General features: G+C 36.5%; 2 protein-coding genes across 2 annotated transcripts; one reads left to right on the forward strand and one right to left on the reverse strand.

Annotated features, from left to right (window-relative positions):
- Positions 1-1,853: 1,853 nt before the first annotated feature.
- On the reverse strand, positions 1,854-2,822 carry LOC116164971 (jerky protein homolog-like). Its single transcript, XM_031479238.1, has one exon. The coding sequence runs from the start codon at positions 2,754-2,756 to the stop codon at positions 1,854-1,856; it is 903 nt and encodes a 300-aa protein (XP_031335098.1). The 5' UTR covers positions 2,757-2,822.
- Positions 2,823-5,275: 2,453 nt separating this feature from the next.
- Positions 5,276-7,457, forward strand: LOC116164980. Its single transcript, XM_031479248.1, has 2 exons — positions 5,276-6,562; positions 6,618-7,457. Exons 1-2 carry the CDS (start codon positions 5,276-5,278, stop codon positions 7,455-7,457), a joined length of 2,127 nt encoding a protein of 708 aa, XP_031335108.1.
- The last annotated feature ends 7,187 nt before the right edge of the window (positions 7,458-14,644 follow it).

The following is a 14,644-nucleotide window of genomic DNA, read 5'->3' on the forward strand; positions in this document are numbered from 1 at the left end:
GTCACCGATGCTTCAGCTGTGACAAACTTATTTAAAACTCAAGTTGTTAAAACCACCAAACCAAAGAATCTCTTTTGTCTAAAGGCTGCGATATCGATTATTTAAAAATATTGATTTTGATGAACCGTTTCAATTGCATGAATATAATTTTTGTGCCACTTGCATGACTTACATTTGCAAGAAACAATATCCAAGATTCAATATCAACAACTCAAATTTAAAATTTCCTACGATTCCACAAGAAGAAGAAAATGTACTACCAATACTGGCACGACAATTGATGGCATTTTTGCAAAGTCAAATCTGGATATCGAGACATATATTTACGAATCCTATTTTTCTTATCATAAAGCATTAATTTTACGTTTCAGTAACTAATCTTTATTTGTGTTTAATAAAAGTTATCGAGTATGGTTATAAGTTAATTGTTTTCCTTAACTCTTCTTTGAATCATTTTCTTCGCCATTCTTCTGGACATCTGGACCGACTGAAGCAGTTGTTTGAACTTGACCGCTATCTCCAATTGGCACGAAATCATTGTTGGCAATAGATTCACTAGTTTTGTCTAGTTTACTCGACTCTTCCTGGGACAGATCAAATTCATCGGAGAGCAACTTCTCGACAGTCATCAGATGTTTTAGGGGAAATAAGGTCCTTTTTATTATCACCCTTTCCCTTTTCAATAAGCATCGCTTGGCACGAAAATGTTGACAATTTTCCGTATTTTTCAATAGCTGTCACACTCATCAATTCTGCGAATTATAATCATATCCTTTCAATTTTTCTCATTTTACCCTTAAACTCCTCTGAGCCGTGCCAGTTATTAAGTTCCTTCATGTCCATTTCAAGTCCGCGTAGTTCTTTAGCAACAATCTCCGAACCTTCACTATAATACTTAATGACAAAATCAGCCTTATTTTTTACTATTTTTAGAAAAACGGAAATGAAATCTCATTAATTAACCATTACATTCTTAATATCACTTAACCTCTTGTTTCTGATCCATTATTGCGAAATGAAAATCAACATGTAGTTGTCGAACGTCAAAATGTGAAATTGGAAAAAGTGACTTGCGTGCAAGAATCGGTAAATCTAAACTCTTTAATTCCACCAAAACTAAACCCAGAAATCAAGGCTGCCTTGACGAAACATAACGTCTGAGGCTTATTACCCTGAACTGCAAAGTTAGTTAGGTAAAGGTACAAACATAGTGGAGCGTCGAGTCAAAGAGGCAAGCATCGATGCCCGATTTTAGTTATGCACTAACAAAAATTCCTGAACTTCGTTCTGGAGATCTTGGTAATATGATGACCAAATCACAATGGCCTTATTTTAAAAATGTGTTTTTTTGTACCTCGAAATACCGAAAGCAATCTGGAGGAAACGGAGGAAAATGATTGTGAAACAAACTTAAGTACGCACCCATCTCATGAACCTTGGGCAATAAACAATTATGACACTAGTGAATATGCTACTCAAAATAACGGTAGTGATGAAGATACGTCATATACGCACGCTCATCTCAACCCCATCTACATCTTCACGCACAGTATTGTCAGTACAGTACAACTTCGATAATCCGGACACATATCGTTCCAAGCAGCGCCGGATTAGCGAGGTGTCCGGATAGCTGGATTAATATTTCAATACATAGTTTTATTTTACTATACAACTATGTACTAGCTGTTTTCTAGGTATAAATAAATCATTGTACCCTAATTACAAAGAAAATTATGTTTATATTTCAAATTATAATATGTATACATAATAAGTATGTATGTACGTATGTATAAACAAATATGTATGTATGTACATACATATGTACATACATATGTACAAGACAAAGAAAAAGTTTAAATGGTTTTGAAAAAACTATCAATTTTTTTCTGAACTGCCTTAGAGTTTGCTAATTCAGTCGCTTTTTCAACAATTTCTTCCCGATTCAAATTGTTCTCAGGATCTATCACAAGCAAGGAAGCGGTAATGGTTTTTAAATCTTCCTCGTTTATTTGACAAAGTCGTCTTTGAAGTTCTGAAAGTGGAATGTTTTCTTCATCAGATTCCTCTTCTTCTGCATCATTTCTTTGGTTCGGCCATAATACTATCCAACTTTTTTGGATATTTTTTTCAGATATGGACTTCCAAGCAATATCTAGATTAACAAGTGCATCTTTTAAATTAAATTGCTTTAAAACTGTAACTAAATCGTCACCTTCGTGAGCGATAATGTGATTTAGTAGTCTCTTTCTGTATGCTACTTTTATGTTTTGGATCAAGTTTTGATCCATTGGCTGTAAAACTGCTGTGCAGTTGGGCGGCAAAAACATAACTCTGAAATCAGGATCGAAATTTATTTCTGTCTCAGGTGGATGAGATGGAGCATTATCTACAAGTAACAATGCTTTATGAGGTCGGTTAACAAACGATAAAAAACGTTTGACGTCGGGTATAAAGCAAGTCTTAAACCATTCGAAGAACAATGTCCTGGTCATCCAACCTTTGCTGGTTGCCTTGTATTTGACAGGTAAAGTAGCATTCTTAAATGCCCTTGGATTTGCGGATTTTCCAAGAACTAAAAGGGGTAACTTATGAGTTCCAGCCGCATTGCAACAGGGCATGAATGTTACGCGATCTTTAGATATTTTTCGCCCTGGTGCTAATTGTTCCTGACTATGAACCCACGTAGTGTCCGGCAAGGCTCTCCAAAAAGCCGCTGATTCATCAGCATTATAAACTTGTTCACGACTTAGCTTCATTTCATTAACCACAGTTAGAAATTTTTCTTGAAAAGGTACTATAGCACTTACATCGCTGGAAAGTTTTTCACCACACACTTTAAGAAAGCGTATTCCGTGCCTTTTCAACAATTTCTTCCCGATTCAAATTGTTCTCAGGATCTATCACAAGCAAGGAAGCGGTAATGGTTTTTAAATCTTCCTCGTTTATTTGACAAAGTCGTCTTTGAAGTTCTGAAAGTGGAATGTTTTCTTCATCAGATTCCTCTTCTTCTGCATCATTTCTTTGGTTCGGCCATAATACTATCCAACTTTTTTGGATATTTTTTTCAGATATGGACTTCCAAGCAATATCTAGATTAACAAGTGCATCTTTTAAATTAAATTGCTTTAAAACTGTAACTAAATCGTCACCTTCGTGAGCGATAATGTGATTTAGTAGTTCTTTCTGTATGCTACTTTTATGTTTTGGATCAAGTTTTGATCCATTGGCTGTAAAACTGCTGTGCAGTTGGGCGGCAAAAACATAACTCTGAAATCAGGATCGAAATTTATTTCTGTCTCAGGTGGATGAGATGGAGCATTATCTACAAGTAACAATGCTTTATGAGGTCGGTTAACAAACGATAAAAAACGTTTGACGTCGGGTATAAAGCAAGTCTTAAACCATTCGAAGAACAATGTCCTGGTCCTTTGCTGGTTGCCTTGTATTTGACAGGTAAAGTAGCATTCTTAAATGCCCTTGGATTTGCGGATTTTCCAAGAACTAAAAGGGGTAACTTATGAGTTCCAGCCGCATTGCAACAGGGCATGAATGTTACGCGATCTTTAGATATTTTTCGCCCTGGTGCTATTGTTCCTGACTATGAACCCACGTAGTGTCCGGCAAGGCTCTCCAAAAAGCCGCTGATTCATCAGCATTATAAACTTGTTCACGACTTAGCTTCATTTCATTAACCACAGTTAGAAATTTTTCTTGAAAAGGTACTATAGCACTTACATCGCTGGAAAGTTTTTCACCACACACTTTAAGAAAGCGTATTCCGTGCCTTTTCTTGAATTTGTCAAGCCACCCTGAACTAAAAAATCACTCTTCCCAGTTATTCTTTCATAAAATTGTTTAGCTTTCGTTCGTAAGATCTCAGAAGAAACAGGTACATGAGCACTACGCTGCTGTAGACAATATAAAGCAGCTTCAACTTCGCCGGCCCACCTTTTTATCTATGAAACTATTTAAGTGAAATTTGATACTTAGGCGCTTGGAACAAAGGAAAATCTAACATTAGTTTTAAAATTTAGGTTTGCGCATGCGCAGTTCCAACTTTCTTATTTAGAAAAGCATTGAAATGAAATTCTTCTCATAAACTGAAATTGAAGTAGCACGTCAAAATGGATTGCCCATGTGCAACGCTATCTTTCATATTTGTGGCCGGATTTTTACGATTTTAACAGAAGTTGCATCTTACAAATGGGAAATGAATGCAAGTGGAAATGCGCTTTATGTAAATCGTTTACGATTACTTTTTAACTTGTTCTTTATATCACTTACAGTTGATTTTGGAACATTAAATTTCTCAGCCACCCTGCGTATACTACCCACCTTATCAAGAAAATCTAATATTTTACATTTCTCCGCAAGAGTAAGTGTGTTATGCGGTCGTTTATTTGGCGCCATTTTTTTTTATAAAAGATTGACACACGACGCACGGAAACTAAACGATAACTGACCGCCAAAGGCGGCAAACCCGTTAGGTAAGGAAAAATCCGGACTGCAGAGGTAAAATTTTCGGACACCTAGGAACGCCGGATTACTGGAGTGAACGAATCAGCGAGTGTCCGAACTAAAGAAGTTGTACTGTATTACCAAGAAGCAGATGTATAAATTGAAAGGCAAAAGTTGGAATACTTGGTCAAAAAACCGGCTGCCACTGAAAGAAAAGTTGTTCATAGTATCAAGGAAATGCAATGTTTGACCTTTTTTCAGTGTTAAAATGACATTACTCCAATGAAGGATTATTCATTGATTAACGATTTGAATCATTACTATAATGAAAATACGATGATCAATTCAAAGAATGGCATTCATTGATTTACAATGAAACCGATTCATTGTAATATGGAAGTCTTTCATTGTAGGAATGAATTTATTCATCTAATTTGTTATGAAATAGCCGTGTTAACTAGAAAGGGCGTATCTGCAATTTTAGCATAAATCGACTTCGACGTATGTACATGTTGGCAAACCAGTACCCTACTGTTTTGTTAAGACCGAAAGTCGTAATCTCTCACTGTATGATCGTACTGAGCTTAAAAAGAAAGGGCGTATCTACAAAATGTTAATAAGAATAGACGTATCTCTTTGTATTAAGCTATTTGGACGTATCTACATAGTTTGTTAAACTAGACGGGCGTAACTGTATTGCTCTCGAACAGATACGCCTGTCTTTCTTAACATGCGCAGCTTTGCTATTTGAGGTTAAGTCATTCTAATTTTCGTGTAGCATTTAATTTGCGTTTCTAGTAAATGTGAGTGTTTTAAAATGAACCGGTGCCAGAAACTAGTATATTTAGCCCTTAATAAGCAACAAAGAAATAAAATAGATGAACTGAAGGTGACCAAATCAGAGCAGATTAAGCGTAATATTGAAGACCCCGATTTTACACCGAATTCTGATGACGAAAGCAGTATCAGTGGAAGTGATTCCGAAAAATTAGCTTCAGCGTCAACTAATAATGATACGGTTTGCTTGAAATCCAGCACTTCCCGTACTGATGCTAAGATCAATATCCTCAGCAACGTACAACTAGTTGGACCAGATCTAGTGGAACCTAGCACCAGCGAGCTGATTCCAAATTCTAATAGCGATGAACTTGTTGTGGGTCAAGTTATTGAAAAACTTTTGACCGATGTTGAAAAACTCGTAGACCTTTCACTTTGGACTAAAGATGGGAGACCCAGAAAACGCAGAAGATTTTCGAAATCTGTAGAAGAAAGAAAACGCTTGAATAAGAATCGAATTGCCGATGCGCATAAAATAATTAATAGTTGTGGAAATGATTGCGTTAAAAAATGCCAAAAAACATTTTCTTATTCTCATCGCACCTTAATTAATAATGAATTTTGGAATATGAACCACAACGAACAAAAAACTTTCATATTCCATAATGTTTCGCGATCACCTACCAAAAGAACAACAGTACATTCAGCAACTTCATCTCGACGCTCAAATACATTGCAGTATGCCTTCAAAAATGAAAGTGGTCGTAGGGTGGCAGTGTGTAAAACATTCTTTCTTACAACCCTTGGTTTTAAAAAATCTAACGATAAAATGGTGAGAACAGTGTTCGGCAACTTTAATGAAACTGTCATTACTCCTAAACGTGATGGCCGTGGCAAGAATCCAAAAAAGAAGTTTGATAGAGACGTAATCATTAAACATATTGAATCTTTTAACCCAACAATCGCGCATTATCGCCGTGAGCATGCTCCATTGCGTAAGTACTTGCCCAGTGACATAACAATTAAATCTATGTATGATGATTTTATTGAAAAACATCCATCTATAACTTTTTCTTATTATCTTTATCGAGAAGTCGTGGATAGTCTGAACATATCGTTCACTAAACTTGGACACGAAGAATGTTTCACGTGTGAAGTATTTATGCATCATTCAAAAGCGAGTGGACACAAAAAAGAAGATATTTCTGTAACTTGCAAAGACTGTGAAGCGTGGAACACTCACCATACGAACTATACAGCGGCAAGAATGCAATACCAAAAAGACTGCAAAGAAAACGATGTCGTCGTTACAGTTGACTTACAAAAGGTAGAGCTGTAAATTATTGCTTTTTGTGATTTTATTAAATCTTTCCCATTTCCAGGTTATCATGTTGCCGCGATGTGACACTTTTAAAGAAGTGATTTTTGTACCCCGACTTGTGGCGTACAACGAAAGTTTTATCTCAGCTGGACCGAAATCGAAAGTGGGCCACTTTGCTGCAGTATGGCATGAAGCTATTCAAGGAAGAAATAAAGAAGACATAGTTAGCTCATTTTACAAATACTTTCTGCACATGCGAGACGCAAAACATGTAATACTATGGCTTGATAACTGCACCGCACAGAACAAGAATTGGTGTCTGTATAGTTTCTTTATATACATTGTTAACTGCGCCGAAGTTGCTGTACAAAAGTTGGAAGTCAAGTACTTCGAATCAGGCCATACTTTTATGGCAGCCGATTCGTTTCACCACGCAGTCGAGAACTCTTTGAGAAAAGCAGGAAAAGTCTACGATTTTAATGATTACGTCACAGCTGTTAAAAATGCATGTAAAGGAGTTTATGTTGAGGAAATGGATGAAAATTCATTTTTTCTGTGGGAGGATCACACATCTCAATACAAACTCAATAAGATAACACCACGACCATATTTAAACGAAATGTCTCATGTAGTTTTTCGAAGAGGCGATCGAACACTCTCATATTCACGTTTTTTTGAAGGAGAGTTCATAAATTTGAATTTTTTGAACCACAAATCCTTTAAAACAGGAATTTCTTTACCTCTACTAAAAGGAGAACCAAGAGGCATATCAAAAATAAGAAAGCAGACTATAATATCTAAACTTGGAGCAATATTTCCTAAAACGAGGTTGGTGTTTTGGGAAAATTTGCCAATCGAAAAAGAACATTCTTCCAAGAACCAAGATGTTGACACTGATTAAGCTTATTTTGTTAAAATGTTATTCTTATGTACTTAATATGCAAATTAATAACACCTGAATAAATTTTTTGAAACTCTTGGAAACAATTTATTTGGCGTAACTACAGAATTTGCTATAACATCTTTAAAGAGAATAGGCGTAAGTATCAAAAGCCATATTCAGGAATGATATATCTGGTACAACATTATAGCAACTGACAGTAGAATATATATGTGTATGATTGACATCATCAACTCCTGCGCAGTTTGAAATACTGCGATGGCATGGAGCCAAATCTTAATACCTCGTTTTCTCACTTTAGTGAAAAACGCAGATACGCCCCTTCTAATTAACAGGGCACTTAAAGTACCTGTACATAAATTAATTAATTCATTCTTTGTCACAATGATCGTTATTCATTAGTATCAAACATATCCAGCTCAAAGTCGAAAAAGGAAATAGAGCTTTCTGGCAAAGTCGCCGCGCAATTGGCAAACTCCATAACCGTAGCACTTCTTAGCATGTGCAAAGACTTGCGTATCTTGCCTGCACGGGCGTGATGCGAATAACTCCCACACCCGTCATGGATGCCTTTCTGGGTCTGCCTCCACTAGATCTCCACATGAGAGAGCAGGTCATTTTGGCATTCCTGCGCCTGGAAAATAGGGGTTGTAGAATAGCAGAGGTATTGAGGTGGGCCACTCTCGCATTCTGGGCGAGGCGATTAAGCGATAGCCTATCCTAGAAGGGCAATCGGACTTACTCACTCCTCAATTCATATTTGGGAAAAACTACCACCTCTTTCTTAATGAGAAGGTGGTATTCCAACCAGACATATTCATCTTCACAGATGGATTTAAAACAATGGAAGGAACAGGCACTTGCATTTACTCCAAAGAACTGAACTTCTATATCACCCAACCACTAGGCAAACTTCCTACTGTATTCCAATCAGATTTGGTAGGATTAACGCTTAGTGCAAGAACAGTTCTTATGCATAACATAAAGAACAAACTTATCAGAATGTCCAGTGACAGCAAATAAAATTAAAAATAAAAGGCCAGTGTAAAATCACCTCTAGGTTGGTTTCCTAATGCCACCCATACACTAGAGCAAGTATCAAGCTGCAACACCCTTGATTTCGCATGCTGGAATGGAAGGTACCTAATGAGAAAGCCAGCACAGGGTTAGATGGAACATGATGTTACATTGTCGCCATGCGATAGAAGCCTTCAAAGGACCATCTCGCAACTTGGCGCGTTTTTGCACAGGGCTATCAACAAAACTGAGGTTACTCGTGGGAATACTTTCTGGGCACTGCAAACTAAACAAACACATGCACCGCGTGTGTTTGGTGGAATCACCATCATGTAGAGGATGTTAGATAAACGACGAGACGGCACACCACATACTTTGTAAATGTCCTGCTCGGGTCCCAACTGAGACGATCCATGTTGGGGGTATCCTGTCCGGACATAGGTAGCTACGATTACACCTGCTTCCCCTTACAGCATCCTTAGGTATCTCACGTGTGAGATGGCTTGAGTGACGTTGAGGGGTCTAACGACTCTAGTCAGGGAGGTAGTACAAAGAGCCCAAATTTGAGGCCTAGACACGCGTGGACCATGTCCACCTATCGTAATCCAGACTCACCTTTTGTGTACCTAGTCTATAAAGAGTAAACGCATTTTCTATACTGTGCAGTGTTTTGTAGGTAAGAACCCTCATTTAAATTAAGGATTATTCAATTAGAAACTGCTCTGTTCCTGTTTTATAGTTTGTACGTAATTTGTCTGTTTAGTGATCATGTCCCTAAATTATGTCCAAATTATCAAGAAAAGTTGTGTATATCTCGCAAACAATATAGCTCCACAAGATTTAGGAGTAATTTATCCATCGAAATGGCCTCAAGGTTAAACGAGTATAAATGTTATTGGTCAACAAACTTAAACTATGTGAAGCGTTGAAAAAACTTGCAATCCCAGAAAGTCATTGGCAACAATTTACTGTTGTTCCTTTTCGAAATAATTTGTACGGTGGTATGATCTGAAAGATATGTATAAGATGATTATTATTCATTTGCTAAAAAAGCAAGCAGAGCAATTGTTACATCAGGTTTGGAGTCTGATTCGCTAGCGCTGCCTAAAAAGAGGACAATTAAACTGAAAAAAACTTATAGTTTTTCTTCTACTGAAAAAATGTAGGAACGTCAAGTCTTCCCGATCCAGCTTTTTCGGGTAAAACGTAAATGCAGTATACTTTGGTACTAACTTTTTATTTTAGTATGTTTAATTAGAATTAGTGGAATTGCAAATTTTAAAAACAGTAGGTAGTAGTTGTTCAAATTCTGCACGGGTTAATGCTTTAAAAAATATTACAACTCCAAGTCCAGTTGTTGATTATGTGGATAAACCTACACCATAGGTATGTAAAACCCCCTCCATCCCTCCCTTCGGTCGCTCAGAATTAAACTGGGCATCGTCCTTTAAAGTACCTATAAATCACCTAGCTATCTTAATATCTATAATACCAAAGTTTCGCATGTTATTGGTGTTATTAAGCTGCAGCATTACATATTAACAAGACCGTGACAGAAAAAGACATTAAAAATCTCAAAATGGTTAAAATGTGACGCAGAGCAAGCGAACAAAGAAGTTTAATTTTTTATGCTTACAAATTGGTTTCTCTTTTAAATGTTGTATGTATGTGTTAAGTTACCGCGTTAATTCCAGAAAACTTGCTCCACTGTCAATATCACCTATACGCCGATGACACTCAAATATACTATTCGTTTGAACCCAATGATGTAGTGATGGCGTGTGATAGAGTAAATAGAGATTTATTTCATCTTGTTCATATTTCTTCTGTACTGTCCCTAAGTCTGAACCCGTCTAAAAGCGGTTTAACACATACAATTTTTCTTAACATTATTTTTTCAATTTTATTGCCAATTAAAATAATGTATATCACACCAAAAATTGATGTGAAAAACTTGCAAAATAAATTAGAACGTGTTCTATTTTAATGTACAAAATCTGCGCCAAGTGAGGTGCGCAAAAGATCGTTCCTCAAACCAAAACAAAAACATTCTGTGAACATAACCTCCGTTTTTATAATAAGGGCTCTACGCACTGATTAACATTTCTGTGGCTCTACGGTTATTGTGTTATGGCGTGGGCAAGAAACCACACGCAACAGTTTCTGGAGGCGATCAAATGCCATCCAAATTTGTACTTGATAAAATCGCCCCAATACAAAAATCGGCATGCAAGGAATGACGCGTGGAGTAAGATTCTTGCGGAAATGCACTTGATTAAACCAGATGTGACTGTAACTGATTTAAAAACTAAATTCAATGCATTAAGAACAAATTTCATGGCCGAATATAAAAAGGCTAAAACTTCGAAACGTAGTGGAGTAGGAACCGATGCCGTAAGTGTAATACTTCTTATTGATTATAAAGTGTTGACAATTTTAGATATACAAACCTACATTATGGTATTATGACGTGATATCCTTCATATTGGACGATTGTGAACAGCGAATCTCTTTAGACTCCATTGTAGCCTCTAGCTCTTCCAACACGGAAGATGGATCGGAAGCTGTAGATATTATTTATTCGCAAGATGAGGAAATGGTAAAAGCTGTGGATATCTTTTAATAGATACATAAGTATTATTATTTTGTTTAGGATGAATCTTATATCATCGACGATGAAGGCTATCTTGTTCGTGAAGAGCCAACGATGCAAGAAGGAATCGCTGAAACACCTAAGGGTTGCAACACGCCCAACGCGTAGCGAACGGCTACATTAAAAAGAAAAGGGTGTGGAAAAGGCGATTCTAGTGATAAAATAATGAAGGAAGCATCTGTAGCATTAACTGCTATATCGTCTGCAATTTCTAAAAAAAAATGATTCATCTTTGCCATGTGAAGCAGACCGGGACAAGGAATCATTAGCAAAATTCATTGTGTCAAAACTAAAATCTATCACCGATGACAGCATACGTCTACAAATAGAAGAGGAGGTGATACAAAAGTTGTATGAGGGAATCAGACGTTGCAAAGAATTACATTAAATACATGTTACTTTCTATAATGTACATATGTACTTCAATTCTACATTTTATTTCTATAAATTAAAATTTTTTACTGCTCTTTCTTGCCATTCATCCGCCCCTCTAACAGAGTTAAAATAGGATCTAAATTCGTCTCTAACTCCCCTAGCTACATTTGTCGACTTATTACCCCCTTGTCGTCCAATATTTGGTAGGTGAATGGTGGTCTCTTCGCCTACATCTATATATATTTTTGGGTGTTTGTAGCAAGGTAATTATGTAGAATAACACAAGTTAATGTGATTTTTTCCACTTTATCTACTGAAAGATTAATTGGGTTTAGAAGCACTCGAAAACTGTTTGCAAGAATGCCGAATGAATTTTCTATTATTTGATTAAACGAACTTACCTAAGTGAAGTTCTGATCATAATTGTATTATTCGACTCTCCGAATAGTTCAAATTATGTAGTACCTTGTTAAGCGTACGAAATCCACACATGTTTAAAAGAAAAGTAATAAAATTTCCTCTCCCTTCCTGCGCGACCCGAGTAGTAGGTCGTTCCTGGGCTCATTAAGTGACAAGCAAATCGTAATCGAAGATCAGCTTACAATGGGTCGGGTGGGACAGGGTTTGAACTATTCGGAGAGTCGAATAATACATTTATGATCAGAACTTCACTTAGGTAAGTTCGTTTAATCAAGTAATTGTATTGCTTCGACTCTCCTCTAGTTCAAATTATGTAGAGGTTTGAAGCCGATTACGATTTAAGAGTATAAGATATTTTATTTATTTATTGTCCTGCTGTTACGAAAAACAATAAATATTATTATTAAAAATATGAATGTATGTTATATAAAACGTATATAAACTTAAACTCTGTGTTAACAAATATAACGGAATAATAACTGTTATATATTGCCAATATGTATGTTATATAACATATATCAACTTAACTTTGTATTAATAAATATATAAAAACGAAATAAAAAATAAACTGGCATTCTAAACCCTAAGCACCGAAAAAAAAGTAATAAAATTCGAAGTTAGACAAGGACCGCTTTGGCAAAATTGTCTAGATCTAATATCGGAATATTGTAAAACTTTGCAAAGACTTGTGAATTTTCGGTCCAACCAGCCGTATTGTATATTGTTTGGATGTTTAATCCTGATTTAAAAGCCGTCGATGTGCTGGCATGGCGAGTACTGTGTGCTTTGAAAATAGAAGTATTAACGCCACTGTTCTTTAGTACACACTTTATCCAGCGGGCTAAGGTTTGCGTTCCGACCACTTTGTGGGGTTTTTTAAACGATATAAAAAGACTATCTAAATTATCCCTTATACTTTGAGTTCTTTGAATGTATTTTAAAAGCGAGGAGGCTGGACAAATATTTTTATTTTTGAAAAAAGGTAAGGTTAATACAGGTTGGAATTTATTGACTCTCGAAGTTTTAGACAGTTGAATAGGAATTTAACACACTAAACCTTCCCCATACTTCTTTATTAAAAAATTGTGAATAAAATCACATAGCGACTATAGTTTCGACCTAAGTCATTTTCAAGCTGTAGGAAAATTGTAACTAATAACGAGTAACAATCTTGAAATATACATACCTTGAAATTTAAAACATCAACAACAGAAAATAGGAAATTGAAAGTACAGAAGTTACATTTTTATCAGTATGCTGGAAAGAACATGTGTTAACCACTAGTTGAACATAATTAATACTCTTACAGGAAAAAAATTTTTTCAATATAAAACAGTTGGTGTTAGGACATAGAAAAGTGGAACAAAATTAACATAGTCATGATATATCGACAATTAATTAATTAATTCATGCCATTAGAAAATGGACGCAGCCATCTTGTACAAATATAGTCAACGACTTAACTCGAAAGGTAACGAAAGGGGAAAGGTTAAAGAAGGAAATAAAAAGCGGGAAATTTAAAAAACAACAAGGTTAAACAGGGCCGGATTAGGTAACGGGACGAAGTGAGAAGAAAGGTGAAAGAATGCAACATAGCTTGCATTGCATTAGGCTATCGTTATTTAATTATACTAAAATTTTTTTGGGCCAAACTACCCTGTGCCTGCTGATGGCAGAAGTCGGGACTCGCGGAAAGATTAGTGTGCCCTCAAGTTAAAAACCCCCAATCTGCTGAAGGCAGAAAAAGGGAAAGGGGGGGGGGAACACCACGTTGACAAGCGTAAAGGGGTAGAGGTTAATTAGTCAAGAATAACAAATGCTTGTTTAAATTTAAAATTTCGTTCAAGGAGTGTTGAGGATTCTCTCTGTAGTGATGGTAAATTTCTTTCATTTCTAGGAAGTCTAGTTTGAGGCTTTTATTACAAACATGAAGAATTTCAAAATCCTCCTTCGAAAACGAATGACCAGAACTCAGGATGTGGTGGGCAAAGGAAGAACCTTGGTTAGGGTGAATTTGAGGTTATTGTTTTTGATAGCGGAAATGTGTTCGGAAAACCGGGTTTTGAATGAGCGACCAGTTTGACCAATATAACCAGCTGGGCAATCTCGACAAACCAATTTATAAACCCCTGATTTAGATAAGGGAGGTATAGGATCTTTAGTTTTCACCAAAGTAGACTTAAGATTACTCTTGACTGAGAAGGATATGGAGATGTTGAGGGAACGGAAAAGACGAGCAATGCTATCAGAGATCGGGCCTATGTAAGGTAAGGAATAATAAATGGAAGGGGAATCAGGGAACTGAGAAAGGGAAGTGCACCTCGAGAGGTTGTCTTTACACAGCATTCTACGGTATAACTTATTAATCAGCTGTAGCGGGTAATTGTTCGCTAAAGCGATATGATAAATGATGTTAAGTTCTCTCGAGTGGAGGGGTTCGGGAAGGTCAAGGGAAAGGAGTCTATGGAAAAAATAACGGAAGGAAGCAAGTTTGTGTGATAAAGGGTGACACGAATGATAAGGGATAACATGGTCCGTAGTGGTGGGTTTTCTGTAGATGCCGATTTCAACATTAGCAGTGCCTCTAGTAAGTGACAAGTCTAAGAAATTGAGGGACTTATTAGATTCGATTTCAAGCGTGAATTTGATATTCTGATGAAGGGAATTCAAAATTTGGAAACACTCATGTAACTCAGACCTATTACCTCTAAAGATAACCAAT

This window comes from Photinus pyralis, unplaced genomic scaffold, assembly GCF_008802855.1.
Source record: "Photinus pyralis isolate 1611_PpyrPB1 unplaced genomic scaffold, Ppyr1.3 Ppyr1.4_LG1, whole genome shotgun sequence".
NCBI lineage: Eukaryota > Metazoa > Arthropoda > Insecta > Coleoptera > Lampyridae > Photinus > Photinus pyralis.